The following is a 23,625-nucleotide window of genomic DNA, read 5'->3' on the forward strand; positions in this document are numbered from 1 at the left end:
AGCATACTCCTTTCACCAGGGTGATATGCATTCGTAGCGCAAATACTCACATATTCCCCCCCACCCCCCCCACCCCCGTCTCACACAGCTGGCCCTTCTGCATCATTCAAGTCTTTGGTCAAATACCCCTCCTTGGGGAAGCCTTCCCCTGCAGTCTTCTGGAACCCCTCTTCCTGTACCCCACACTTCTACTCTATAGAGCAGCCTGTTTGGGAGTTTTTGTTTGTTTTTTGGTGGGTTTTTGGTATTTTGTTTTGTTTTTTAGGTGCTTCCATGTGCACCTGTGACATATGGAGGTTCCCAGGCCAGGGGCAGAATCAGAGCTGCAGCTGCCAGCCTACACCACAGCCACAGCAATGACAGATCCAAGCCACAGCTGCAACCTAAACCACTGGATCCTTAACCCACCAAGCAAGGCCAGGGATTGAACCCACATCCTCATGGATCCTAGTTGGGTTCTTAACCCACTGAGCCACAGTAGGAACTCCAGCACCTTGTTTTATTGGCCCCGTACGGCTTTGAAATTATCTTTTTTTTTTCTTTTGTTAGTTTACCATCTCCCCAACCAAAAGGTATGCTTTTCTTGGAGCTCCCTTGTGGTGTAGAAGCTAAAGGATCTGGGGTTGTTACTGCAGCGTCTTGGGTCACTGCTGTGGCATGGGTTCAATCTATGGCCTGGTAATTTCCACATGCCATGGGTGTGAACAAAAATTTTTTTTTAATTTTTTTTTTTTTTTTTTGTCTTTTTGCCTTTTCTAAGGCCACTCCTGCGGCATATGGAGGTTCTTAGGCTAGGGGTCTAAACGGAGCTGTAGCTGCCAGCCTACACCACAACCACAGCAACGTGGGATCCGAGCCTCATCTGCAACCTACACCACAACTCATGGCAACGCCGGATCCTTAACCCACTGAGCGAGGCCAGGGATCGAACCCGCAACCTCATGGTTCCTAGTCGGATTCGTTAACCACTGAGCCACAACGGAAACTCCAGCTGTAGTTAAATTTTTTTTTTTTTAAAGGTATGCTTTTCTATGCCTTTCACTGCTTCATCTCCAGCACCTACAAGAGTGCTCCCAGCCCATCGCAGGCACTAGATTAGGGATTGCTGAACAAATAATCAACTTTTGAACAGAGACTGGCAAACTACACACAGCCCATGAGCTAAGAATGGCCTATCCATCTTTAAATGGTTGAAAACAAAGGAAAAGAAGAATACCGCATGGCACAGATTCAAATCTCAGTGTCCCTAAATAAAGTTGGATTGGAACGCAACCATGCCCGACGGTTTGGGGATCCTCTCTAACCGTTTTGTGCTCCACGGGCAGAGCTGAGTCGCTGTGACAGAGACCATATGGGCGCTCTCACGGCTTCTCACTGCCTCTGGCGCACTGCACATCACAGTGATGCAGCTCTAACTCAGTTTTGCCTCTTGGCCCACGAAGCCTAAAATGTTTCCTGGCCCTTTACAGAAGAAGTTTGCCAACGCGAGTGAAGAAGGAGAAGGCTTTTGAGAAATATTTCTAAGAGAGAACAGACCAGACTTGTCAACTGAATGAACAGGAGAAGAAAGGTAACGGGGTGGGGGGGGGGGTATTGCCAGGTGACGCCATGGAGAGGTGCTGGTGACATTCTCCAGGTTGGAAGGGTGGGCATAGAAGGCAGTGAAGGGAGGAGAGAGATGAAGTTTAGTTCGGATACATGATGTGTGAGTCCCTGGGGACTGAGTCTGGACATCAGCTCTAGACGTCAGAGAAGGGAGTCCCCTGGCGATCTGGTGGTCAGGACTCCACGCTTTCACCACTCTGGCCAGGGTTCAGTCCCTGCTCTGGGAGCTGAGATCCCATGTCAAGCTGCTGCACGCAGCAGGCAAAAACAAAACAAAGCAGTGTGTGTGTGTCTGTGTCGCAAATACAGTGAACTGGGACGTTAACAGAACCAGTCTTTAGTGGATGGTAGACGGGAGAGACACTAAATGTGAGAGGAGGCGGCGGGTGAATTCTCTTAGGAATCCACACAAGCCTCACACAGTTCACACACCTGTTGTAACTGGACCTCCACAATGTCACCCCATGCTCTGGTCCTCCAAAGGACAAGCCAGACTGACCTGCCAGCCACCGCTGCTACTTCCCTCCATGGCAACAAGCATCACCCAGAAGCCTCGCCATTGCAGGGAGAATGGGATATACTCATTTCACAATTAAGTTCCAGGGAGACCAATGCTGACATTCTGTTAGAAAGCTTGTCATGTGCCACCTTGCTGCTAGGAGTAACAAGGGGACATGCTGGGAGAATGCCATCCCTTGGAGTGGCCCGGCAAAAATCCTAACACATGTATCCAAGCCTTCCTGGTTTACCAAACATTGTCTTTGACCAGCCACACGGGGACCAGCTTCTGTGCTTGTAGATGAGGTCGACCCGGCTGGCAGATAAAAGCTGGGCCTTTTCAGGCTCAGAAGAGTACAAGCAGGTCAGCATCTCATTCATGTTTCTAGCTGGTAATGGACCGCAGGGATTCACGTGGTGGCTAACAGATGTCAGGGATTCCTGCCGACTTGTTGCTAAGGGAACTTTTGTGACGATGTCCTGAATCCAGAGAATCCGCAAGCCCTGCCCAGTGCTTTGAAGTCCAGTGGGGTGGCCACTTGACCAGAGCAGCGCACGGCCGTGAAGAGGGGGGTTCCTCGGAGCAGAGGCAGACAGAGCGGGGGCCGAAGTACAGTTTCAAACAGCAGGAGCCACAAACGCCAGCCTCAGCCCCCAAATCAAAGGTCAGGATGACTTGGTGAAGCTGGCAGACAGCGCCTTGATCTTCTCCGCCACAGTTACATGCTCCACGAACCCCCCGCCCCAGTCATACCTTTTGTGAACAGAGTGGATGACCTCCGTAAGAAAGACGGGCGTGAGGGCCAAGGTCGCCCCCATTTTAGAGAATTTCCACGTGCCAGAAAGAAAAGCCCTGTATTAAAGTCAATCTGTGTAACACATCAAGCACTTATAGACATCGGGCAGCTCAGATCCACCCTGTCCACCAACAACCAGCACCAAATGGCCAGGACCTGGAAAAGCTGGGCTGGTTTGTCAGTGGGCTAGGAAACGGACTCAGGCGTCAGGGACCAGGAAAATCTGGCTTGAAATTCAGCTGCCCCATATATCGTGTGGCCTTTATAAAGAAATCCTTGGTGCCTTAAAAAAAAAAAACCTTCCAAGAATGACAATGGAGAATTTCCTAACAGAATAGCCAAGACTCTCCATTTTTCCTCCCAGAGGCTCGCTAATCAGCCGGACCTGGCGCTGCTTCCCCTCCAATGGATCCTTTGTCCCAGTGTGTTAGCGCTACCCTTTTGAGGGAGCTGGTCTGCAAAACAGCCCTCAATGAACCTTGCCTCACTGTATTCACACCTGAAACCCTTACCTGTGTGCACCTTCCTGCCACGCTGAACCCAGATTGGTCCTGTGATGCACGTGACCCATGGAATAGGGCAGAAATGATGTGCCCGTTCTGAGCCTGAGCCTTAGGAAGGCTTGGCAGTTTGTGCTTTTGCAATCTAGGAAGCCAGCACGTAAAAACTCCAACTGCCCTGCTGAAGAGAAAGGCCGTGCAGAAAGGCACCACAGAAATCAGAGGATCAGGCACTATGCAGAGAGAAAGGCCACATGGAAGGCACCAGTCATGTGAGTGTAGATGCCATTTCAGAGATTCCAGCCCAGCTGAGCCTCCAGGACCCCAGCTGTAGCCACTATCTGACTGCAAATGCCTGAGAGACACCAAGATAGACCAGCAGAAGAACTGCCCAGCTGAGCCCCATCAACTCCCAGAAATGTGTGAGATAATAATAAACTGTTATTTTGTGATGCTAAGTTTTTGGGTGGCTTGTTATAAAGCAATGGATAAAACATTACCCCTAATTATTCACAGCACAGCCCACCTCCCCAGCCTTGAACCTCTCTCCCCTGGCCACACCTCCCATCAATCACATGAATCCAAAATGGGAGACCAGTTCAAATCCAAAATGCAGCAGACCAGTTCAGCTGGTAAACAGTCTCATATTCTGTCAGTACCTCTGAGGTCCAGACCTTGCAACCAGATCGTGGATTCTAAGAATGACACCTCAGACAAGGAAAGCTCTGCTGAGTGTACCTTCCAATCTTATTACCCCCCAGGATGACCTCCCAAAAGTTCTGGCGGTTTTCACAGATGCTTTCCAGTATTGTCCAGACCCCTAATTTCTTCTCTTTGAGGAAAGAGCATCACTTCAGCTCCTCCTTGACCACGTCTCTCAAATACTAGAACAGTCTCAGCTCCTCTCCCTCTTCATGGCTGGGCAGAACCTCAAGATGTCTCTGGCTGCTTTTATCTAAGGGCCTTGATAATGCTTGGGCAGCTGGGGGACTTATCTGTCCGGCCTCCTCCCTTTTCGGGGAGGAACTGGCTCCTTCCTCCCAGCACCCTCTGAAAGGCTGCCCCACCCACTGAAGCAGGATCCTTGTGGCCAGTCCTTGCCCACCAGGCCTCCCCCCACCCCCCTCTCTGCTTGGCTGAGCTTTGGAGGCACCCTCTGTAAGCCAAGTACATTCCGCCTCGTCCCACCGCTTCCTTGGGGTCTTGACCAAAGGGGTTTCCCGGTAACCAGGGCCAGAACCACCACCACACCGGCCTCTCCCCTGGGGCTGGCTGGCCACCGGCGTGACCCTTTCAGTTAGCTCTCAACTCCCCTCTGCGGGGTAGGCCTCCTGCAAGCCAGGGCCTCTCAGTTCCCTTTTTTTCATAGGAGCGAGGAGGAAATCTTTTTTGCACCCGCTGCTCTTAATCTTTAGCACACTTTTGCCAAGATGAGCTTTCCTGACCTCAGTCCTTCCAGAGAACAAAAGATGCACCAGGGTCGGGGGTATGCTGGCGGTGCCTTTCTCAGCTGTGCACCCACCAGGCCACGCTTCCCGCAGGAGGCTGGTGTCACCCATTCTGACTGTATCCGCAACAGCTCCCCCGCAAGCTCAGGGCCAGGTGCCCCCCCCCTCCCCAGCAGAGGTTTACCACCTCTAGTGTCTCTGCGGGCCCCTCCTCTGGCCTCCTGCTTCTGTACCAACACCTGGCTGGCACTCCTCCAGACTCATGAGTCCATACACTGGCCAGTCCACCACCAGCGACACTCTGGGGAGCTCTACATTCTCCACTAACCCAGCCTGTCTTTGGGGAGTCATCCCCCATCCCAAGGGACTCCGCCTGCATAGCCTCCATCCCCACCCAGCCTTGAGGTCCAGCCTGCTTATGGGTGACATTCCCAGATACAGAGGGCATGAGCTACAATCCTGCTGAAACTGCATCTGCTTTGGCCCCGAGAAGTCCCAGGGCTCAGACCCACTTCTGCCTCCACCTTCAGGAAAACCAGCTGGCTCTGAGTAAAATCAAACGTCAGGGTCCGCAGGAGACATAACCCAAGTGAGAAGGTGCCCTCATTGTACCCCAGCCTCTCAGCCTCCCCTTATGGATGTCACTGACCATTCTGACCTCATGCTGCCCGCTGGACCCACAAGGATCCAGGCCCTTCATGCACCTGCCTTCTGGTACAGTTGGGCCCAGGATACTGAGTTTAAAAGAGACATAGGCAGAGGGTAACATTCAGCCAGCTGAGATGCTAACCAATTATGCAAGCACTACTCCTTGGACAACTGCCTTCACCTGTCTCCCATCCAGTCTGCCGGCCTGTAAAATGGGCCCAGTGCCTCCCTCTCCCTAGGGCTGTCAGGGGAACTGGTAACAATGAATTACCAAGCCTGGTGCCTAGCAGGTGCTTAGAAATGGAAGCCCCTTAGGCGAGAGATTTCCTACAGACTCTTACGCCCCAGGAACTGTGACTGACACACCCACAACTGTCCCAGCTAATTATTCCACTTGTCCCCAGAGGTCTGATTCACCCTCCCTTTCCTCCCAGGAAGAAAAGGCAGAGCCACCTCACTCTTGCTAACACAGCCACCAAATCCATCAGCCTCACCCCCACCCAACACACAGCTGGCGGAGTCCAGGCAGGGATGCTCCTCGCCGGACACCCAAGAGCCGAATTTCCACATCAGTGTTTCCTGGAAAAGCGTGGCCACCAGAGGACTCAACAATAGGAGTTTCTCCCAGGGCTTTTGGGCTAGAAGCAAGGAGGCTCCGGGTCTTCCTAAGAAACAATTCACTTTCTTTCACACCTAAATCTCAGCAAGGAGAACAGGCAAGCTGAGGAACACCTGAGCCTCTCCTCCCCAGACAGGTTCTCAAATTACAGAACCAAGAAGGTTCCCAAACACACTCAGCTGACAGCCCTGGAAAGCTCCTTCCAGCCTCAACTTTGCTCAAACGCAACTACTAATCCACTTAGGAGGGATTCTGTTGTTCTCTGAGCCTGAAAGAAACATCACGTACCTCAGTGAGGCCAGGCTTGATGATAAGCTTTCCACAAAATATTTCTCAGGCAGACTCACCCATAACCATTTCGATCCTATCTTTCTTTCTCTTTTGAGCTGCACAGAGCATTTTTCAGTCAAAATGTGCTACTTTGTTCTTTGTGAAGTAGGTCGAGGGTTAAATTATTAATCAGTTCAATCTCTATGATTTGGACAGTGTTTTGCCAGAATATTTGCATGTTCACAGTCTTTACAACAATCCTGGGGTCAGCAGCCTTTCACTAAAGGGGGCGTCCTGTACTATCGCCTCCCTGCCCCCATCAAAGGACTTGAGAAACTTCGGATCCCAGTCAAACTGTGACCATAAGCTCAGCGATTAGAGGACAGCAAGGCCTCCCAACTGTCACCCAGACAATAAACAGCCAGGCGACTTGGCTCAGTAGGTCCCGTGAAGCTCTGGGGCCAGGCCAGAACCCCAGGACAAGCCACTTTTCGGGTTCTGAACCTTGGCCTGGTAGGGGGCGGGGGGAGCTGGACTAGGGGAGGGGGCGCTGGCGGGGGGCTGCGTCACCTCTGGATCAAGCCTGCTGACGGGGCTTGGGCTGGTGGCCAGCCAGGCTCAGCTGACCGCTAAGTGGGCGGCCCCGTGGCGACCAGGCAGCCTGACCCGCCGCAGCACAACCGTCCACGGGTCGGCAGGCTCGGGGCTCTGGGGCCCAAGCGGTGCCACTTTTCCGATCCCGATCCTCCATGCGTCTTCCTAGACTACGGGACTCGGCAGCCCTCCGGCGGCCCGGCCACCGCCGGAACGCTCCGGCCAGCCCGCCGGCTCCAGAACTCCCACTGGCAACAAGTTCTTGCTTCCTCGGGGCGGTCGCGATGTGCTCCGGGGGCCCGGCACCGGGGGCGCTCGGAGGTCGAGCCCCGCGCTGCCCACGCACCGAGGGGCGCCCGCCGCCTCTGCCGCCCCCAGGAGCGCGCGGCTCAGGGTCTGGCGCGGAGCGGCAGCCCCCGGGGCGTCCTTCAGGCGAGGGCGGCTCCCGCCTCCCCGGTGCGGGCAACAGGTATACGCGCGCGCCGGTCTCCCAGCCCGGGCCCTCGCCCCTTACCTCCAGCAACTGCACGTAGCTCGCCGGGAACCAGCCACGGAGCCCGTCCTCCTTCTCGCCTTCCCACCAGCCGCCGTCCGGGACCTGCAGCAGCGTGATGAGCTCGCCCGCGGCGAAGCGCAGCCCCTGGCCGTGCCGCTCCCCGGAGAAGGGGTACAGGGTCCGGCAGCGGGCGCCGGACATGGCCTTAGCGCCCGGGCTCACAGCGCAGCCTGCATCCCTGACGAGCCCTGCGGGCTGGGCAGCGGCCCCGCGGGGTCCCAGGCGCCCGGCGCTCCGGGCTCCCGCGCTCTGGGCGCGCGCCGTCTCGGGGGTGCTCAGGGGTCCCCGGCCAGGCGGGGGACGCGAGCCCCGCGCAGGGAAGCGGAGACTCGCTGGCTTCAGAGAGCGAGCGGCGACGCCCCCGGGCCGGGCGGCTCGCGGCTCGCGGCTCGCAGCTCCCAGCTCGGGGCGGGGGGGCGGGGCTCAGGGGGAGGAGACCCAGGCGCCGCGGGCTCCGGAGACAACTTCCCGGGGACGCGGAACGCGGGCGGCCGCCGCGAGGGCCGGCCGGAGCCGGGGCCACCCTGGCGCGCGGAAATGCGCAGCTCCCCGAGGAGGTGGGACCCGGAGCATCCCCCTCGGCCCGGCTCCGCGGCGAGGGAGTGGCGGCGGACGTGGAGAAGGGGCTGGCGGCCGGGCGGCCAGGCGGGGGCTGTCTCGGCGCGGGGGGGGGCGGGGCGGGGCGGGGGCTGGGCCAGGGCGGCCACGCCCGCTGAGGGCCGGGCGCTCTCTCGCTGAGCGTGCCGGCCACTGGGGAGGGGTCTCCCTGCTCACACCCCCACCCCAGAAAGCCGCGGGGATAGAAACGCCCCTCTCTGCTGGTTTCGTAGGCCTGGCGGCGGGAGGTGGGCGGGCGTCTCCTCCCAGGTGCCTGTAGAGGAATGTTTGTGGCCAACACTGTAAGGGTTGAACCTGGGGTTGAACTTGACTCACCGGAAACTGGACAATGAATGGATGAAAGACTGGTTTGAAGCCGGGCGCCTTGACCGGGAAGCCGGGTGGCAGCGCGTTACACGGGAAGGCCGGAGAGGGGAGGCGACTGAGTCGAAATCCGAGTTGGCAGAATTGGAAACAAGTCGTTAGAGATAAAAGAAGGGGGGGAGTTCCCGTGTGGCTCATTGGGTTAAGAATCTTGTGTTGTCAATGCAGTGGCTCTGGTCGCTACTGGCCCCGGAACTTCCGCTTTGTTTTGCATGCAAAGGGGAGGCTGGCCCAGGGTACTAGCTCCCCTGAAATCGAGATGGGCCAGACTGAAGAGTCTACACTCATTTACTCAGTCAACAAACATTAGTGGGAGGCTACCACGGTTCACTCAACGTGCCAGGTATCTACAAAATTCATTTGGACAAGCTCCTGCTCTTCTGGGACCAGTGGACCTGGGTGCTGAAAGAAGCTGACCTTGAACTGAGGGTACAGAAGTAAAGGAAAGCTTTGTTCGCCTGCTCTATAGGAAAACTTAAATTCTATTTCCTAAACTGTAAAGAGCTAGACCCTTTAATCTCTGTATACTTCTAACTGCCTACCCTTACATCCTGCTCAGTAACCTTTCAAGGCTCCCTATTGCCTTTTATGTTAAGTATCGACTTCTCTCTCAGCCTGTGCATTTCCAGCCCTCCACAACACCTCCCCCAGCCTCATCTCTCTGTGCTTGTCTACTCGCGCTTCAAGAACCAGTCTGGCTGCGCCACGAAGAGCCCTAAGGTCTGGCACATCTTTACATGTTTGAATCAGAGGTTCTGATTAGAATCACCTGAGTAACTTTAAATGCTCACGCCCAGACCGACCATGGCTTTGAGAATCACTGTTGAGCCAAATGCTACATCGAAGCCATCTCTCTTGAGCAGCCTCAGCCTAGCCTCTGGCTATGGGCAAATTGACGAGTGTAGATTGTTTATTATATTCCATCGATTGCAAATTCACAAACCTTTGCTCGTCCACAATCCTGGGGAAACAAACTCTTGACCACAGTCACCACTAAGAGTCCCTTAAAGCAAAATCTGTTAAAGAAAACAGTCACTAAAAAAGTAACTGACCTAGTCAAGTCTTAAAAGGGACTAAAACACCCTGTATCATGGCCACATGTGACTGTTTGTAGGCTGACCTCAGGTTTCATATCTGATTTGTGGCCCAGTTCAGGTTAGAACAGCTGGTCCAGAGCCTTCTTACAACCCAGAATCCTCTGATCCAGTTTGGACTTGAGAAATCTCAGCCTTCACATCATCCCATTGACTTCAGTTCCAAATGACCCTCCCAAACCGTTCTGCAGCACCCAAATTGACAATGGCTCTCAACTCCTTTAGTTCTTCTTCTTCCACTTCATTCTGTATTCCCATGAGCTGGTGTGGTCACTGCCCCCAGTTTACAAGTAGAAACTCTAGACGGTATGACTCACCCACCATCATACGGCCATCCACAGTGAAGGTCAGGTCTGGCTTCTTGTGCATGGAGCACTCCTTCCTCCAGTCCACCCTACAAGAGTCTGGGAATCTGTGTATGGTTATAGCTTATCCACAAATAGCATCTTAAGAAAGTGTTCTCTGGTGATACCCAACATCAGTCTTTTGTTTGGTTGGTTGGTTGGTTGTTTTGTTTTGTTTTGTTTTGTTTTGCATTTTAGGGCTGCACATGTGACATACGGAAGTTCCCAGGCTGGGGGTCCAATCGGAGCTGCGCCTGCTGGCCTGCGCCACAGCCATAGCACACAACCACAGCACCACAAGATCCAAACCTCGTCTGCGACCACAGTTCATGGCAGCACCGGATCCTTAACCCACTGATCAATGCCAGGTATCAAACCCACATCGTCATTCTTCATAGATACTAGTCAGGTTCCTTACTGCTGAGCCACAGCAGGAACTCCCCCAACGCCAGTCTTGATAGAAGTCTCTGTCCCTGATTTCTTATCAATCAAGTAGCCTCAGACAAATCCGCTGACACCTGTGGGTTGATTTCACTGTTATTGGAGACTGAATCCTATAGCTGGGTTAGGAGACTTGAGGTGCTTAAATGTATAAGCTCTGGAGTTCCTGTATCCAAACCTGAGTTCTGCCATTTGCTAGCTGTGTGCCCTTTGGCAACTTACTTATCCTCTCTGAGTCTCATTTTCCTCAGCATTAGAAGATGACAGTAGTATTTTATCACAGGGTTATTAAGAGGATGAAATGAGTAAAAATGTAAACTGTTTAGAGCAATATCTAGCACATTAAGGACTCATATTAGCAGTCATTATTTATCTAGTCCCACGGTCCTGGTTATTTTCTATCCAACACTTCTTTTTGAACGAATATTTCAGGGCAATAGAAGTGGAAACCCTTCTATCTTTGGAATAGCAAAAATTTTAAAGAAACACACTCTGGGTTTCTGTTTTCTCACAAGATCTTGAAAGAAAAATGGGCTTCGGGGTTCCTGTCACGGCTCAGCGCTTAACGAACCCAGCTAGCATCCATGAGGATGCAGGCTTGGTTCCTGGCCTTGCTGAGTGGGTTAAGGATCTGGTGTTGCCTTTGACCTATGGTGGAGGTCGCAGCCCATGTTGCTGTGGCTGTGGCGTAGGCCCCAGCTACGTCTCTGATTCCACCCCTAGCCTGGGAACCTCCATACGCCGTGGGTGTGACTCTAAAAAGACCAAAAAAAAAAAAAAAAAAAAAAAGACGCGCTTATCCCTTATCTATTTTCCTCCCTGCCTTCCGCCTCCAACCCCGTCCCTCCCCATCTTCTATTATTATCTCGAACTTGTCTTTAATTATTTAACTTCTTTGATAACTAAGTCTGGTTTTACCAATGAGATGCTTAGTAACTCAGGGGAGCAATAACATGTTTGTTTTAAATTTGTGTCTAAGCCTCTTAAGGCCTAACATGGCAAAAAGCAGGCATTCAGTACTTCCTGAATTCGTTTTGCACGGATTGTTCGGACTTTTGTCATATTCAGATTTTCCATATTGCCATTTGCTCTATAAACACATGTGTTAGAACATCTGGATTCGACTGTAAACTCCTAAGAGCAGGCTTTAGTCTCCCTTTCTTAGCTTTCCCTCGGCACTGCGCATGTGATGACTCTGTGCTGGCAGATATTTCCTTCCTACTCAGGACAGCCTCATGTGCCTTTCCATCATCGGCCTATGGATGGCAGAGAAATATAAGGGTTTCAAGTTCTTCAGAAGTTAAACATAAGTTCGCCACATAACCCAGCAATACTTCCACGTATCTACCTAAGAGAAATGAAGACAAACGGCCACACGGGATCTTGCAGGGACTATGCATAGCAGCCCTGTTTCCTCTCTTTTCTTTGCTCAGCCATGGCGTTTGTCCACTTGATGTGGGATCTCTGTTCCCGGGCCAGGGATTGACCCCGGGGCCGCACCGGTAAAAGCACCGAGTCCTAACCACTATACCACCAGGGGAACTCCCAGTAGCACTATTTCTAACAGCCAAAAAGTGGAAATAATCCACATGCCCATTAACAGATGAACAGAGAAGACGTGGTAAACAGCGGCCAACTCCCTCAGCCCCAGAGAAGACTGGAGTTGACATGTGCTACAGCACGGCTGCACCTCAAAGGTATCACGTGAGCGAAAGAAGCCAGACACAAAAGGCCACGTATTTTATGATACATTTACATAAAGTGCCCAGAAAGGACAAATCTATAGAGACAGGAAATAGATGGCAGTTGCCCGGGGCCAGAAGTGGGAATGGGAGAGTAAGCAAAAGGGCAGGGGGTTTCTTTTTAGGGTTACGACAATGTCCTAAAATTGGACTGTGGAAGTTCCTATTGTGGCCCAGCAGGTTAGGAACCCAATTACTATCCATGAGGATGTGGGTTTGATCCCAGGTTCGATCCCGGCCTTAAGGATCCAGCATTGCCGCAAGCTGCAGCCTAAGTTGCAGATGTGGTTTGGACCTGGCTGTGGTGTAGGCTGGCAGCTGTAGCTCAGTTTCAACCCCTAGCCTGGGAACTTCCATATGCCAAGGGTGTGGCCCTAAAAAAGGGGAAAACAAGACAAAACAAAACAAAATCAAAATCAAAAGGAAATAACAATATACATTCATCGAGTGGTAAATATAAAAACAAAAGAGAAAAATACCAGGTACTGGAAGGCCCTGGGGCACCTAGAGCCCTCACAGGCTGCTAAGCAGAGCCTGTTGGAAAAGCAACACTTAGCAAAGCGGCTCAGCCTCACCCTGCCCCTCCTAGGTACAGAGTCACGGAGATATGTTCACGTGTCCACCAAGAGACAGATACAGTGTGCATTAGCTATTCATAATAGCCCCAAACTGAAAACTGCCACAGTGGAGTGGATAAATGATGATATATTTATACACTGGAAACCTTTACACTCTGAGAATGAACAAACATTGCTGCATGTAAGTGAATCTCACTGACGTATAGTTGAGAAAAATGCACTAAAGAGGAGTTCCCCGGTGGCTCCAGTGTTGTCACTGCTGTGGCTCAGGTTACTGCTGCAACAAGGGTTCAATTCCTGGCCCGAGACTTTCCACATGCTGGCACTGTCCCCCCCCCCCCAAAAAAAAAGAAAAAGAAAAAAAAGAAAAGAAAAAGGAAAACCCCTTAGGAGTACATATAGCATGATTCCATTTATATAAAATTCCTAGAAGTCGGGAATGTCGCTATTTGACAGAGGGTAGGCGGGTGTGGAGGGGGTCTGGGATGCTGGTTAACCCACTTTCTGATCTGGGTCCTACTCCCACAGGGCTCCTCTCCAGGCTCTGTACTTCCTTGTGCACCTTCTGTATGGATGCTGTGCTTCAGTACATGTTAAAGAAAAAAATATAGACCCTGACCTCAAAGAATGTATAGCATCTTGATTATACAGCGATATTCTCCAAACTTTATTGACTGTGTGCCTCTATCCGTAAAACTCCCAAATATATGTATATCTATTATTTATAAAGTAAATACATGGACCCCTAATAAGTATCTTATAATGCACAAGATTAAAATTTTAAAAGGGTTATATTAAAATATATATTACACACAATTAGAGGTGCTAACATTGTCTTCCCTGCATGGTAGTGGATGTTTTGTGCATTTTGTAGGAATTGGCGATCTCGAGAGTCAGCTTTAAGAAGACGGTGAGGAGGAGTTCCTGTCGTGGCTCAGTGGAAAAGAGCCTGACTAGTATCCATGAGGACACGGGTTCGATCCCTGGCCTCCCTCAGTGGGTTAAGGATCTGGCGTGTCTGTCAGCTGTGGTGTAGGCTGGCAGCTTTCGCTCTGATTGAACCCCTAGCCTGGGTGTGGCCTTAAAAAGACAAGACAAAAAAAAAAAAAAAAAAAAAGACGGTGGGATGGAAAAGGACATTGGTATGCTGAAAATAAGCATTTTGAAATCATGACTTTGGAAGAAATACATGGGTCCCCTTCTATTCCTGGAGTCTGGGAAACACCTGGCGTTGGGCCTACAAGGAGGAGAAAACATTGAGAGCTCCATCCTCCCCTCCCTGGCTTCTCCCATCTGGAGTCTGAGCCACAGGTCCAGCCAAAGATTCCGAAACATCAGTGTGTATAAGAACCACCCAAGCAACATGTAAAAAAACGATGCCTTTTCCTGATTTAGCAGATCTACGATAGGACCCAGGGATCCATGTTTTTTAATAAAACGCCCAGATTTTCCTACTGGAGTTCTTACAGGATACTTAGAGAAGCATCATCCTTAACACCAAAGTTGCCAGACATTTTCGGGCCTCTTGGTACCATCAGAGAACATTGCCATTTATAAGCAGGAAGGATTTGTATTTGCATCCTATTTGGCCAGGCGCACGAACACTTAAAAAAGTGTCCAGGGAGGAGGAAGCAGAGCCAGAGGCAGGCAGAAAAAGTGGGAGGTGGGGGTGTAATAGATGAGTCAGGAGAGGACGACATTGTGAGGAGTGGGAGAGACAGGGACTAGAGAGTAAGAGAAAAGGGGTAGAATAGAAGCAAGACAAGAAAGGGGTGGGAGAGCAGAGAGGGAGGAGGGAAGAGACAGCCCATCTTTCTCCCCCTCCACACCCACCGGGCTCTGAAGCCAGAGGAGATTCCAGCCAGACCCCACTTCCCCCGTGAAATTCATGCAAAAGAAGCATGAAGAGACATTCCCATTGTGGTGCAGGGGAAACGGATCCAACTAGGAACCATGAGGTTTCGGGTTCGATCCCTGGCCTTGCCCAGTGGGTCAAAGATCTGGCGTTGCTGTGAGCTGTGGTGTAGGTCGCAGACTTGGCTAGCATTCCAAGTTGCTGTGGCTGTGGAATGTACCTCCAGTTCCACCCCCAGCCTGGGAACCTCCATATGCGGAGGGTGCAGCCCTAAAAAGACAAAAAAAAAGCAGTTGGTCTCCAGGGTCAAGAACCATTTCCAATGTGACGGCAGCTATCAACATGCAAGGCCTGGACAAATCCACTCGACTTGGGCTTAAAAGAGAAGTTTAAGAGTTTTATGAGACCTGCTGCCCCTCTTGGTCTCTGCTGTCTTTGAAACACACACACACACACACACACACACACGATGGGCTTTTGATTAGCATCCTAGCCTGCTTCTCTTACCCCCAAAGACAAGCCAGACCTTAATTCCTTTCCCCAACAGCATGGCCAAGCCAAGGTTTTCACTGGGAAACCTGCTCCTTTTATCAAGGTGTGAAAATGCTTCTCCAAGGTAGCTCAGGTGGACGCAGATCTCTGCAGAATCTTGAGTTTTGGAAAAATGCACATGGACGACCTTGCTGCTGGTTATTGGCTTCCTCGTGGGAAAGGGGGACGGCCCAGGAAAACTCAGAAATAGCACGTTTCGGGCTCAGAACAAAACCCTACCGCGAGTCCCCGTTCTTTTGAAGACTAAAAATAAATTCGGAATTAATCACAACAGAAAAGGAACAGTCTCTTCGACGACTATAATTAGCTCTCCGTTTATTAATGAAGACTCAAATTATTAGGCTCATCTGAGTCCCAACGTCTTTGCTTACTAATTGCACGCCTGGGACAAGTAAGTGGTTTCACCTCTCGGAAACTCCTTTTCCTCATCTGTAGGAGAGCTGGGGAGGGGTGGGGGGGATGCCTGTTTCCGGAGACAGCAGGAAGGATGTGCTCACAGGAGGCCGTCCGGGGACTGTTCTTGGTCCAGAGTCCAGCTCTAGCAAATGCAGATGGGGCTGGGTTCAGACAGGAAGAAACTTTACCCAAATCTGGGATTTGTGAAGCCAGAGTGGTGTGTGGAAACTTCCAGGCCTGGTGTCATAAGCCAGTGGAATTCATGCTTATTTACTCTCTAGACCAATAAAAATTCCTTCTAGAGCCTTCCAGAATAACCTTGATGAGGAGATAGAACACAGGTTTACATTCTTCCTAACTAATGTCCCTAGCAGGATCTCCTGGTCCAGGCCAGTGCTTGTCTGTGGTCCCCCGAAGGTCAGAACTACTCTGTGTGGACCCTGAGGGCAGCCTGGAGATAGATGGGGCAGACACATGCTTCCTGAGAACCTTCTAGCAAACTGCCCTTCAAACTGCCCATGCCAGCACCTGGAGTGACCCCTAAGAAATGAAAGAGCGGCTGACAGGGGGCCTCTCTGGGTATTCAAAGTTGATGATAATGGTACAGGAATATCCAGATGCCTGAGGAATCCAGAATTCAATGAAAATTGAGCAAAAAGGGATTTTGAACAAACAAGGCAACGTATACCACGCTTTTATTATTGAAGCTGGGCTACTTCAGTGGGGGCGGGGGCTCATTATTCTATTCTCTCTCCTTTTTTTTATATGTTTGATATTTTTCAGAATGAAAAAAAAGGAGGTATATGTTCTCGAGCCTCTTAGGAAAGTCCTTCAAAATCTCAGCGAGAGTCTCTTCACTCAGTTTTGAGACAATTCTATTAAACTTATTTTTCTTACCTAATTTTTCAGTGCACAGTCTATGAGACAAGGTATCTTGACAGCCAGCCAGAGGAAGTGCCAGCTGACAGTTGCTGCTGATGGGGAGAAGGATCTGGGAGAATCACTGAAAAAGAAGCAAGGAAAGAAAAAGTGTCTCAGCCCAGAGGCGTTTCTCAGATGTGGTGATGGACGTGCATTGACACGCACAGCAGCACCGTGGAGGTGGGGCTGAGTAAGCAGACCCTGAGCTAAGCTTGAAGAGCAGACCGTGGGGATCCAGCCCTGGACCCTGCCCTTCCCACCCACATCTGTGCAACAGGGACAAAGGTGTCTGCGCTTCTTATCCCACAGGCCCGTTGGAGTAACCAAAGTCGGCAAAACATTGAAAGGCAGCTCGTGAACTGTGAAACGTTCTCAAATAAAAAGTCACGTCCGAGTGACAATGGCCCTGAGCCCTCCCGTTGTAGAAGTCAGGGCACCATGTAACAACCTTTGGGAATGATCTTTGTTCATTAGTCCATTTGTCTGAAGTCCATCAGAACCTGCTATACCGGGGGGCTTATAAACAGAAATTTATTTCTCACACTTCTGGAGGCTAAGGTTCAAGATCAAGGCGTCCGCAAACCCAGTGTCTGGCGAGGACAAGCTTCTTTGTTCACGGAGGACTGTTTTCTCACTGTGTCCTCACAGCAGGAGGGACAAACCAGCTCTGTGTGTAAGAGCACTAATCCCGTTCACGGGGCTCCATCCTCATGACCCACGCACCTCCCAAAGGTCCCGTCTCCTAGTACCTTCACACTGGGGGCTGGCTTTCAACATGAGTTTGGGGCGGGGACCCAATCTGTGGCTGCCTTCATCCACAGTGCTTAAACTACCTCAAGTTATTCCATGTGCGTGCAAGTAAAGGGGACACTATTTGGGGGGGGGGGGTTTAAATTAGGGTATAGTGGATTTACAATATCGTGTTAGTTTCAGGTACACAACAGAGTGATTCAGATATATATCTATATCTATCTCTCTCTATATATATATCTTCTGAAATACTGGTTGGTTGGGGAAGAATGTATATATATATCTGATTCTTTTCCATTATAGGTTATTATAAGATATTGAATATAGTTCCCTGTGCTGTACAGTAAATATTTGTTCTTTATCTTATATATAATAGTATGTGTTGTGGTCTCTGCATGCGGGTGGAAAAAGAATTTTCTGGAAAGACCATTTTATTGAGGCAAGAGACACTGTAACACAGTGGGCTGGCTCCCTGATAATCAGGGAGAGCCGACTGTGGGTGCATGGTTGTGTCTGTTTTTGTAGCCCAAAGACAAAGGAGTGTGAGGAAGGGTCTTGCCTTACACCTGCTGACCTGCTGATTGCTGGGAAGAATGGGGTCTTCTGAAATACTTACTGGTTGGTTGGGGAGGATGGGGTCTTTGGATACCCATCCTTGCTGGTTGGTCGGGGGCATATGTTGCCCCTCTAGGGGCAGGGTAAGGAGTGGGCTACATACCTTTTCTAGCGGGGGCTGGAAGGAGTAGGCCAGGTTGGTCGAGGGGAGGAGGGGAGGAGTGAGCCACATACCTTCACTAGTAGGGGGCAGGACTGAGCAGGCCAAGTTGCTGGGGTGGAGAGGTCCTTAGGACCATTGTAACAATTATAGTGAGACAGGTGGGATGATAAAGGGTCTGGCAGTTCTTATCTTGGCTGGAGGCTTTTTGAGTTTTATTTCCTTGGAGAAGCCTTGAAGTCCTACAGTGTGTATCTGTTAATCCCATATTCCCGATGTATCCCTCCCCCCACCTTTCCCCCTTGGTAACCATAAGTTCTTTTTCTATGTCTGAGTCCATTTCTGTTTTGTAAATAAGTTGATCTGTATTATCTTTTTAGATTCGGCATGTAAGTGATATCACATAATATTTGACTTTATCTGACATTTCACATAGTATGATAATCTATAGGTTCATCCATGTAGCTGCAAATGGCATCATTTCATTCTTTTTCATATATATGTGTATATATGTGTATATATATATATAGATATATATATAATGCCATGTCTTCCTTATCTATTCATTTGTTGCTGGATACTTAGGTTGCTTCTATATCTTGGCTATTGTAAATATTGCTGCAATGAACATTGGGGTGCATGAGTCTTTTTGAATTAAAGTTTTCATCTTTTCTAGATGTATGCACAGGAATGTGTTATAACTCTATTTTTATCTTAGGTTTTTTGCTTGCACCACAGCATGCGGAAGTTCCTGGGCCAGGGATCGAACCCACACCACAACAATGACAATGCTGGATCCTTAAACCACTGAGCCACAAGGGAATTCCTATTTTTAGCTTTTTAAGGAACCTCCGCACTGTTTTCCATAGTGGCTGCACCAATTTACATGCCCACCAAGAGTGTAGGCGGGTTCGCAAAAAGGGACAGGTCCATTTATGTGGAACAATTCACTTTGTAATAAAAGTTAAATGAGGAAGTTATTAGCATTGGTCACTTGAGGGAAAGGCAGTGGGATTGGAGGGGAGGGTGGGAGGAGGGGACCCTTTCTTCGTAAATCTTGGGATCATTTCATTAGTTACAATAAGCACATATGGAGTTCCCGTCGTGGCGCAGTGGAAACGAATCCGACTAGGGACCATGAGGTTGGGTTAAGGATCCGGTATAGCCCTGAGCTGTGGTGTAGGTCACAGATGCGGCTTGGATCTGGCGTTGCCGTGCGCTGTGGTGTAGGCCGGTGGCTATAGCTCCGATTAGACCCCTAGCCTGGGGCCCTCCATATGCCGTGGGTGCAGCCCTGAAAAGACAAAAAGCAAAAACAAAACAAAACAAAAAAAACCCAAAAAACAATAAGCACATATGACTTATAACCTAAAGCTAAAAAAGAGTAATAAAGAAAATTAAGGAGTTCCCTTAGTGGGTTAAGGACCTGGCATTGTCATTGCTGTGGCATGGGTTTGATCCCTGGCCTGGAAATTTTAGCAGGCTGTGGGCATGGCTAAAACAAAAAACAACAACAACAACAAAAAACCATTATTAACTAATCCTAATAAGCAAGGTAATAATGAACAGAGATTCTGTGCCTTTGATCCTTTACCAGGTTAGGTAGGGGATCTGGACACTTTAGGCCATGGCGAGTTCCACCTTCTAGCAACAAACTCCTTACAGAGACTGAACCTGTTCGACTCCTGAGCAAGGTGTCAAGCCTTGAAGCTTGAGCAAAAGGCTGCTGAAATGGGGATTTCACGTCTGTGCAGGTCACAGGATGGGATCAGAAATTAACACTGGGATGATAACTCCAGCCGGTGCTATAACGCATGCAGCTAACCCTGTGGGGTCACTTGGAACCTTGAACTCCGACCATCCCCCCGAACCCCCACCACCCCTGCCTTCTTACAGAAGCCTATTGAAACAGTTTTCTCCTAGTGAGTTGGTATTAGATTGAACCATACAAAAATAACAATGCCAGATCATTTTTGGTCTAAACAAATAACAATTTTAACATTTTTGTCTATATGGATAACAGTTTCCCTGCAATATCCCCCATCCAGACCTACCAAGAGGTAGTGTGAGGCCCACAGATGCCTGTAATCCATCCCATTCCTCCCCCAGTCCTTGCTGACCATCCACTCAACAAAGCTTTGCCTTATGTTTGCTGATTCATGATAGAAACACTAACAGTTCACCGAAATCACTGGGAGCCTGTGACAAACTCTGACACCCGGGATCACCTATGGAGGCTTTGGTTGGAGGGACCTGGCCGGGGTGTGCATTCTTGAGTCCCGCTGGTTCTTGCGCCTAGACTTGGCTGAGACGCTGGCTTAGTGCAAGGCTCCCCATCTTTGCTGTATATTAGAATCACCTGGAGATTTAACAGGTCCTAATGACCTGGTGGTATTCCATACCCAGTAAATGAATATCTGGGAGTGAAAACCAGGCAGCAGCATTTTGCCAAACTCTCCACAGCTGCCAATGAACAGCTAGCTGATTTTGGGACCCACTGACAGAGTGAATGACGGACTTTGGTGATTTTTACTTCCAGAGGCAGGAGTCACCTGCAACGCAGAACTGATCATATCATCAGGGAGAAAACATAGTGCAGGGGGGCAGAGACCTGCCCACTGGGGCTCTGGTTAGGCCCTGGGTCAAGCTTACCTCTTCTAGTGCTGGACTCACTGACGTTGCCACCTGGCAGTCTGCCTCTTGAGACAGGACACCTGCTAAGCCTCACTGTCTCAGCCCTTCTGTTTTCCGGACAGCTCGCCTTCTGATGCCCATAGTGAGAGACACACTTGGGAGCTGCTTCCCATGCCTGGGAGTGCAGCCCAGGACCCACCAGGGAGCATGTTGCCATGACGACTCTGGCGTACTGCTCCCCAGCCCCCTTCTGCCACTGTAAAAGCCCTGTGAAAAATCAGAATTCACAGAGCCTTTCACACTGCCTGGACTTCTCCACAGGAAGGAGATGTGGGAGCTTTTCCCCTTCTGTGCTTTGAGAAGGTGGGGCAAAGGAGGCAACAGCAGTCTCCAAACAAAACCCGAGATTTCCCGGTCTATTGAGATACATGAAGAAATCGACTTTTTTTTTTTTTTTTTTTTAATGGCCAGAATCGTCAACCACAGTTGCTGTCATGATGTTTATCAAGAGGAAAATGAGTGGGGATGTAGGAAGGAGAAAGAGCTATTTCTTCAGGTGGAGGAGGAAGGCAGGAACAAAGGGATTGGAGAGGAAGCCTGGGGGCTGCACTGAAGGGTGAACCTTAGAAAGAAAACCACAGCTGAAGACAGAGGATGAGACTAAAGGGCTGCATGGAGCAGGGGTGGGTATCTTGGTAAAGAAATCAGGGAAGTTAGCCAGGAGGAAGAGATGGATCGGGATGGAGACGGATGAAGTGTGCACTAGTTATGGAACGATTCCTGCAAAAACATAGTGGCTGAAGAGATAATAAATATTTTGTTATCTCACAGTTTCTGTGGATCGGGAATTTGGGAGCAGCTGAACTGAGTGTTTCTGGCTTGGGGTCTCTTACGGGTTTGCAGTCAAGAGACAAGCAGGAGCTGCATCATCTGAAGGCTCAGCTGGGGCTGGAGGACTTGCTTCCAAGACGACTCACTCATGTGGTCGATGAGCTGGTGGTGGCGGCTGGCAGGAGGCCTCAGTTCTCAACCCATGGATCCTTTCCATAGTTTTACTTGAGTGTCCTCGTGACATGACAGCTGGCTTCCTCCAGAGAGAGGGGTCCAGCAGCCGGTAAAACAGAGTTGCAGTAATTTTCATGACCTTAGCTTCAGAAGTTATTCATCCTATTTCTACAGTATTTTATCAGTTACAGCGTTAGCCCCACATGGGGCTGAGAAGGATTACACAAGAGCATGAATACTAGGAGGTGAGGCTCGTCAGAGGCCATCTTGGAGGGTGGCTACCACAAAGAGAAAATCCTTTCTGAGTCATGGGACAATCAAGTGTGGTTGTGCAGGTTAATCCCTGCACAAGGAAACCCACAACATGAAGTGGGGATTGCAATCCGGGCTGAACTCTGATAACCTGGCCATGCCCCAGTCAGAGCAGACAGGTACACTTTTTTGCAATATGCTTCTCTAGAAGAGGTATGTGCACAGATACTAATTGGTTAAGAATCTGACTAGTATCCGCGAGGATGTGGGTTCAATCCCTGGCCTCGCTCGGTAGTTAAGGATCCCGCATTGCTGCAGGCTGTGGCATAGGTACAGATATAGCTTGGATCCAGCATTGCTGTGGCTGTGGCGTAGGCTGGCAGCTACAGCTCCAAATCAACCCCTAGCTTGCGAACTTCCATATACCACAGGTGTGGTCCTAAAAAAGGAAAAAAAAAAAAAAAAAAAAAAAAAAAAAAAGAAGAAGAAGAAGAAAGCGAAAAGAAGAAAGTATTATAACATATAGATTCCTATAAATGAAGGACGCAGGGCTGTGGAACTTCAGGCATAGCTGGATCCAGGGTCTCAATGTCCTGACCTCTCTATGCAGTAACTCTGCTTTCTTTTGATTTGCTATAACTCTGTCAACTTTGTCCTTTACAGCTCGCTCATTATCATGGCAGTCGACATCTCCAGTCTTACTGATTCTCAGATTCAGCCCAGGTATGGAGATTCTTTCTTCTAGCATTTGAAATAAACTTCTGACCCTGACTCCCTTTGACCCCTCCCTTAAACATTCTCTGGAGCTAAGGAGACGTGATATGCTAATTGGCTGAATCTGCACTATATAGATACCCCTAGAAACAAAGGGGACCTGGCTCAAGCTCCATCCAGCAGTTTTTAAAAAAATTATTATTATTATTATTTTTTTTAGGGCTACACCAGCAGCATATGGAAATTCCCAGACTAGGGGTCCAGTTGGAGCTACAGCTGCCTGCCAATGCCACGGCCACAGCAATGCCAGATCCGAGCTGCATCTTCGACCTACACCACAGCTCATAGCAACCCTGGATCCTTAACCCACTGAGAAAGGCCAGGGATCGAAACTGCATCCTCTTGGATACTAGTCGGGTTTGTTTCCACAATGGGAACTCCATCCAGCCAGCCATTTTAAAGAAGTCTTCCCATGGGGAGGTCCTGGATGCTGGTGCCAGAAAAAGGAGGGATGACACTAGGAAGATAAAAAAGAGAGTGGCCTTCCAGCTCCAGGTCAGTATTTGATGGCATTTGAGCGGAGACAGCTCCTCCTAGAGCCTTGGGGGTGGTACTGATGATCAGAAGATGGGCCAGGTCCCTGCTGAGATACAGAGGTGCTGGAGGAAACACTTGATCATTCACTTAGGTGAGGTCAGAGACCTTGGTTTCCTCCAGGCTTGGCTGGCGGAGCCTCGAATGATAGGCTTATGATCTAAGCTACAGACCTATTAGAATTAAAAAGTAGAGGAGTTCCCATCATGGCTCAGCGGTAACAAACCCGGCTAGGATCCATGAGGACATGGGTTTAATCCCTGGCCTCGCTTGGTGGGTTAAGGATCTGGTGTTGCTGTGAGCTGTGGTAGGTCATAGACTTGGCTTGGATCTGGGCATTGCTACAGCTCCAGTTAGACCCCTAGCCTGGGAACATTCATAAGCTGAACATGCAGCGCTAGAAGAGAAGAAAAAAAAAAAAAAGTAATGTATAAACTAAAAGAGAGACTCTATTCACTCATCAGTTTTCCCATCAACGTGTTTGAAGTATTTCCCCAGGGAAATGGGGTGCAAATCTAGGAC

General features: G+C 50.0%; 1 protein-coding gene across 3 annotated transcripts in view; it reads right to left on the minus strand.

Moving 5' to 3' along the window:
- GAS7 (growth arrest specific 7) overlaps window positions 1-8,189 on the minus strand; it is a 221,522-nt gene extending 213,333 nt beyond the window's left edge. For 2 of the 3 annotated variants that reach the window (XM_084986137.1, XM_021067872.2), the window contains exon 1: window positions 7,494-8,189. Coding sequence is in view for 1 of the 3 variants with exons in the window: in XM_021067872.2 (XP_020923531.1) it covers window positions 7,494-7,676 (183 nt within the window). In the remaining 2 variants the exon portion in view is untranslated. The remainder of the gene's footprint in view (window positions 1-7,493) is intronic. The other variant, XM_084986133.1, reaches the window with a different exon arrangement.
- Window positions 8,190-23,625: the final 15,436 nt, after the last annotated feature.

This window comes from Sus scrofa, chromosome 12, assembly GCF_054392235.1.
Source record: "Sus scrofa isolate SSC_HxYL_T2T_F1_AM1 chromosome 12, Sscrofa_HxYL_maternal_Yorkshire_Landrace_v2.0, whole genome shotgun sequence".
Classification (NCBI taxonomy): Eukaryota; Metazoa; Chordata; class Mammalia; order Artiodactyla; family Suidae; genus Sus; species Sus scrofa.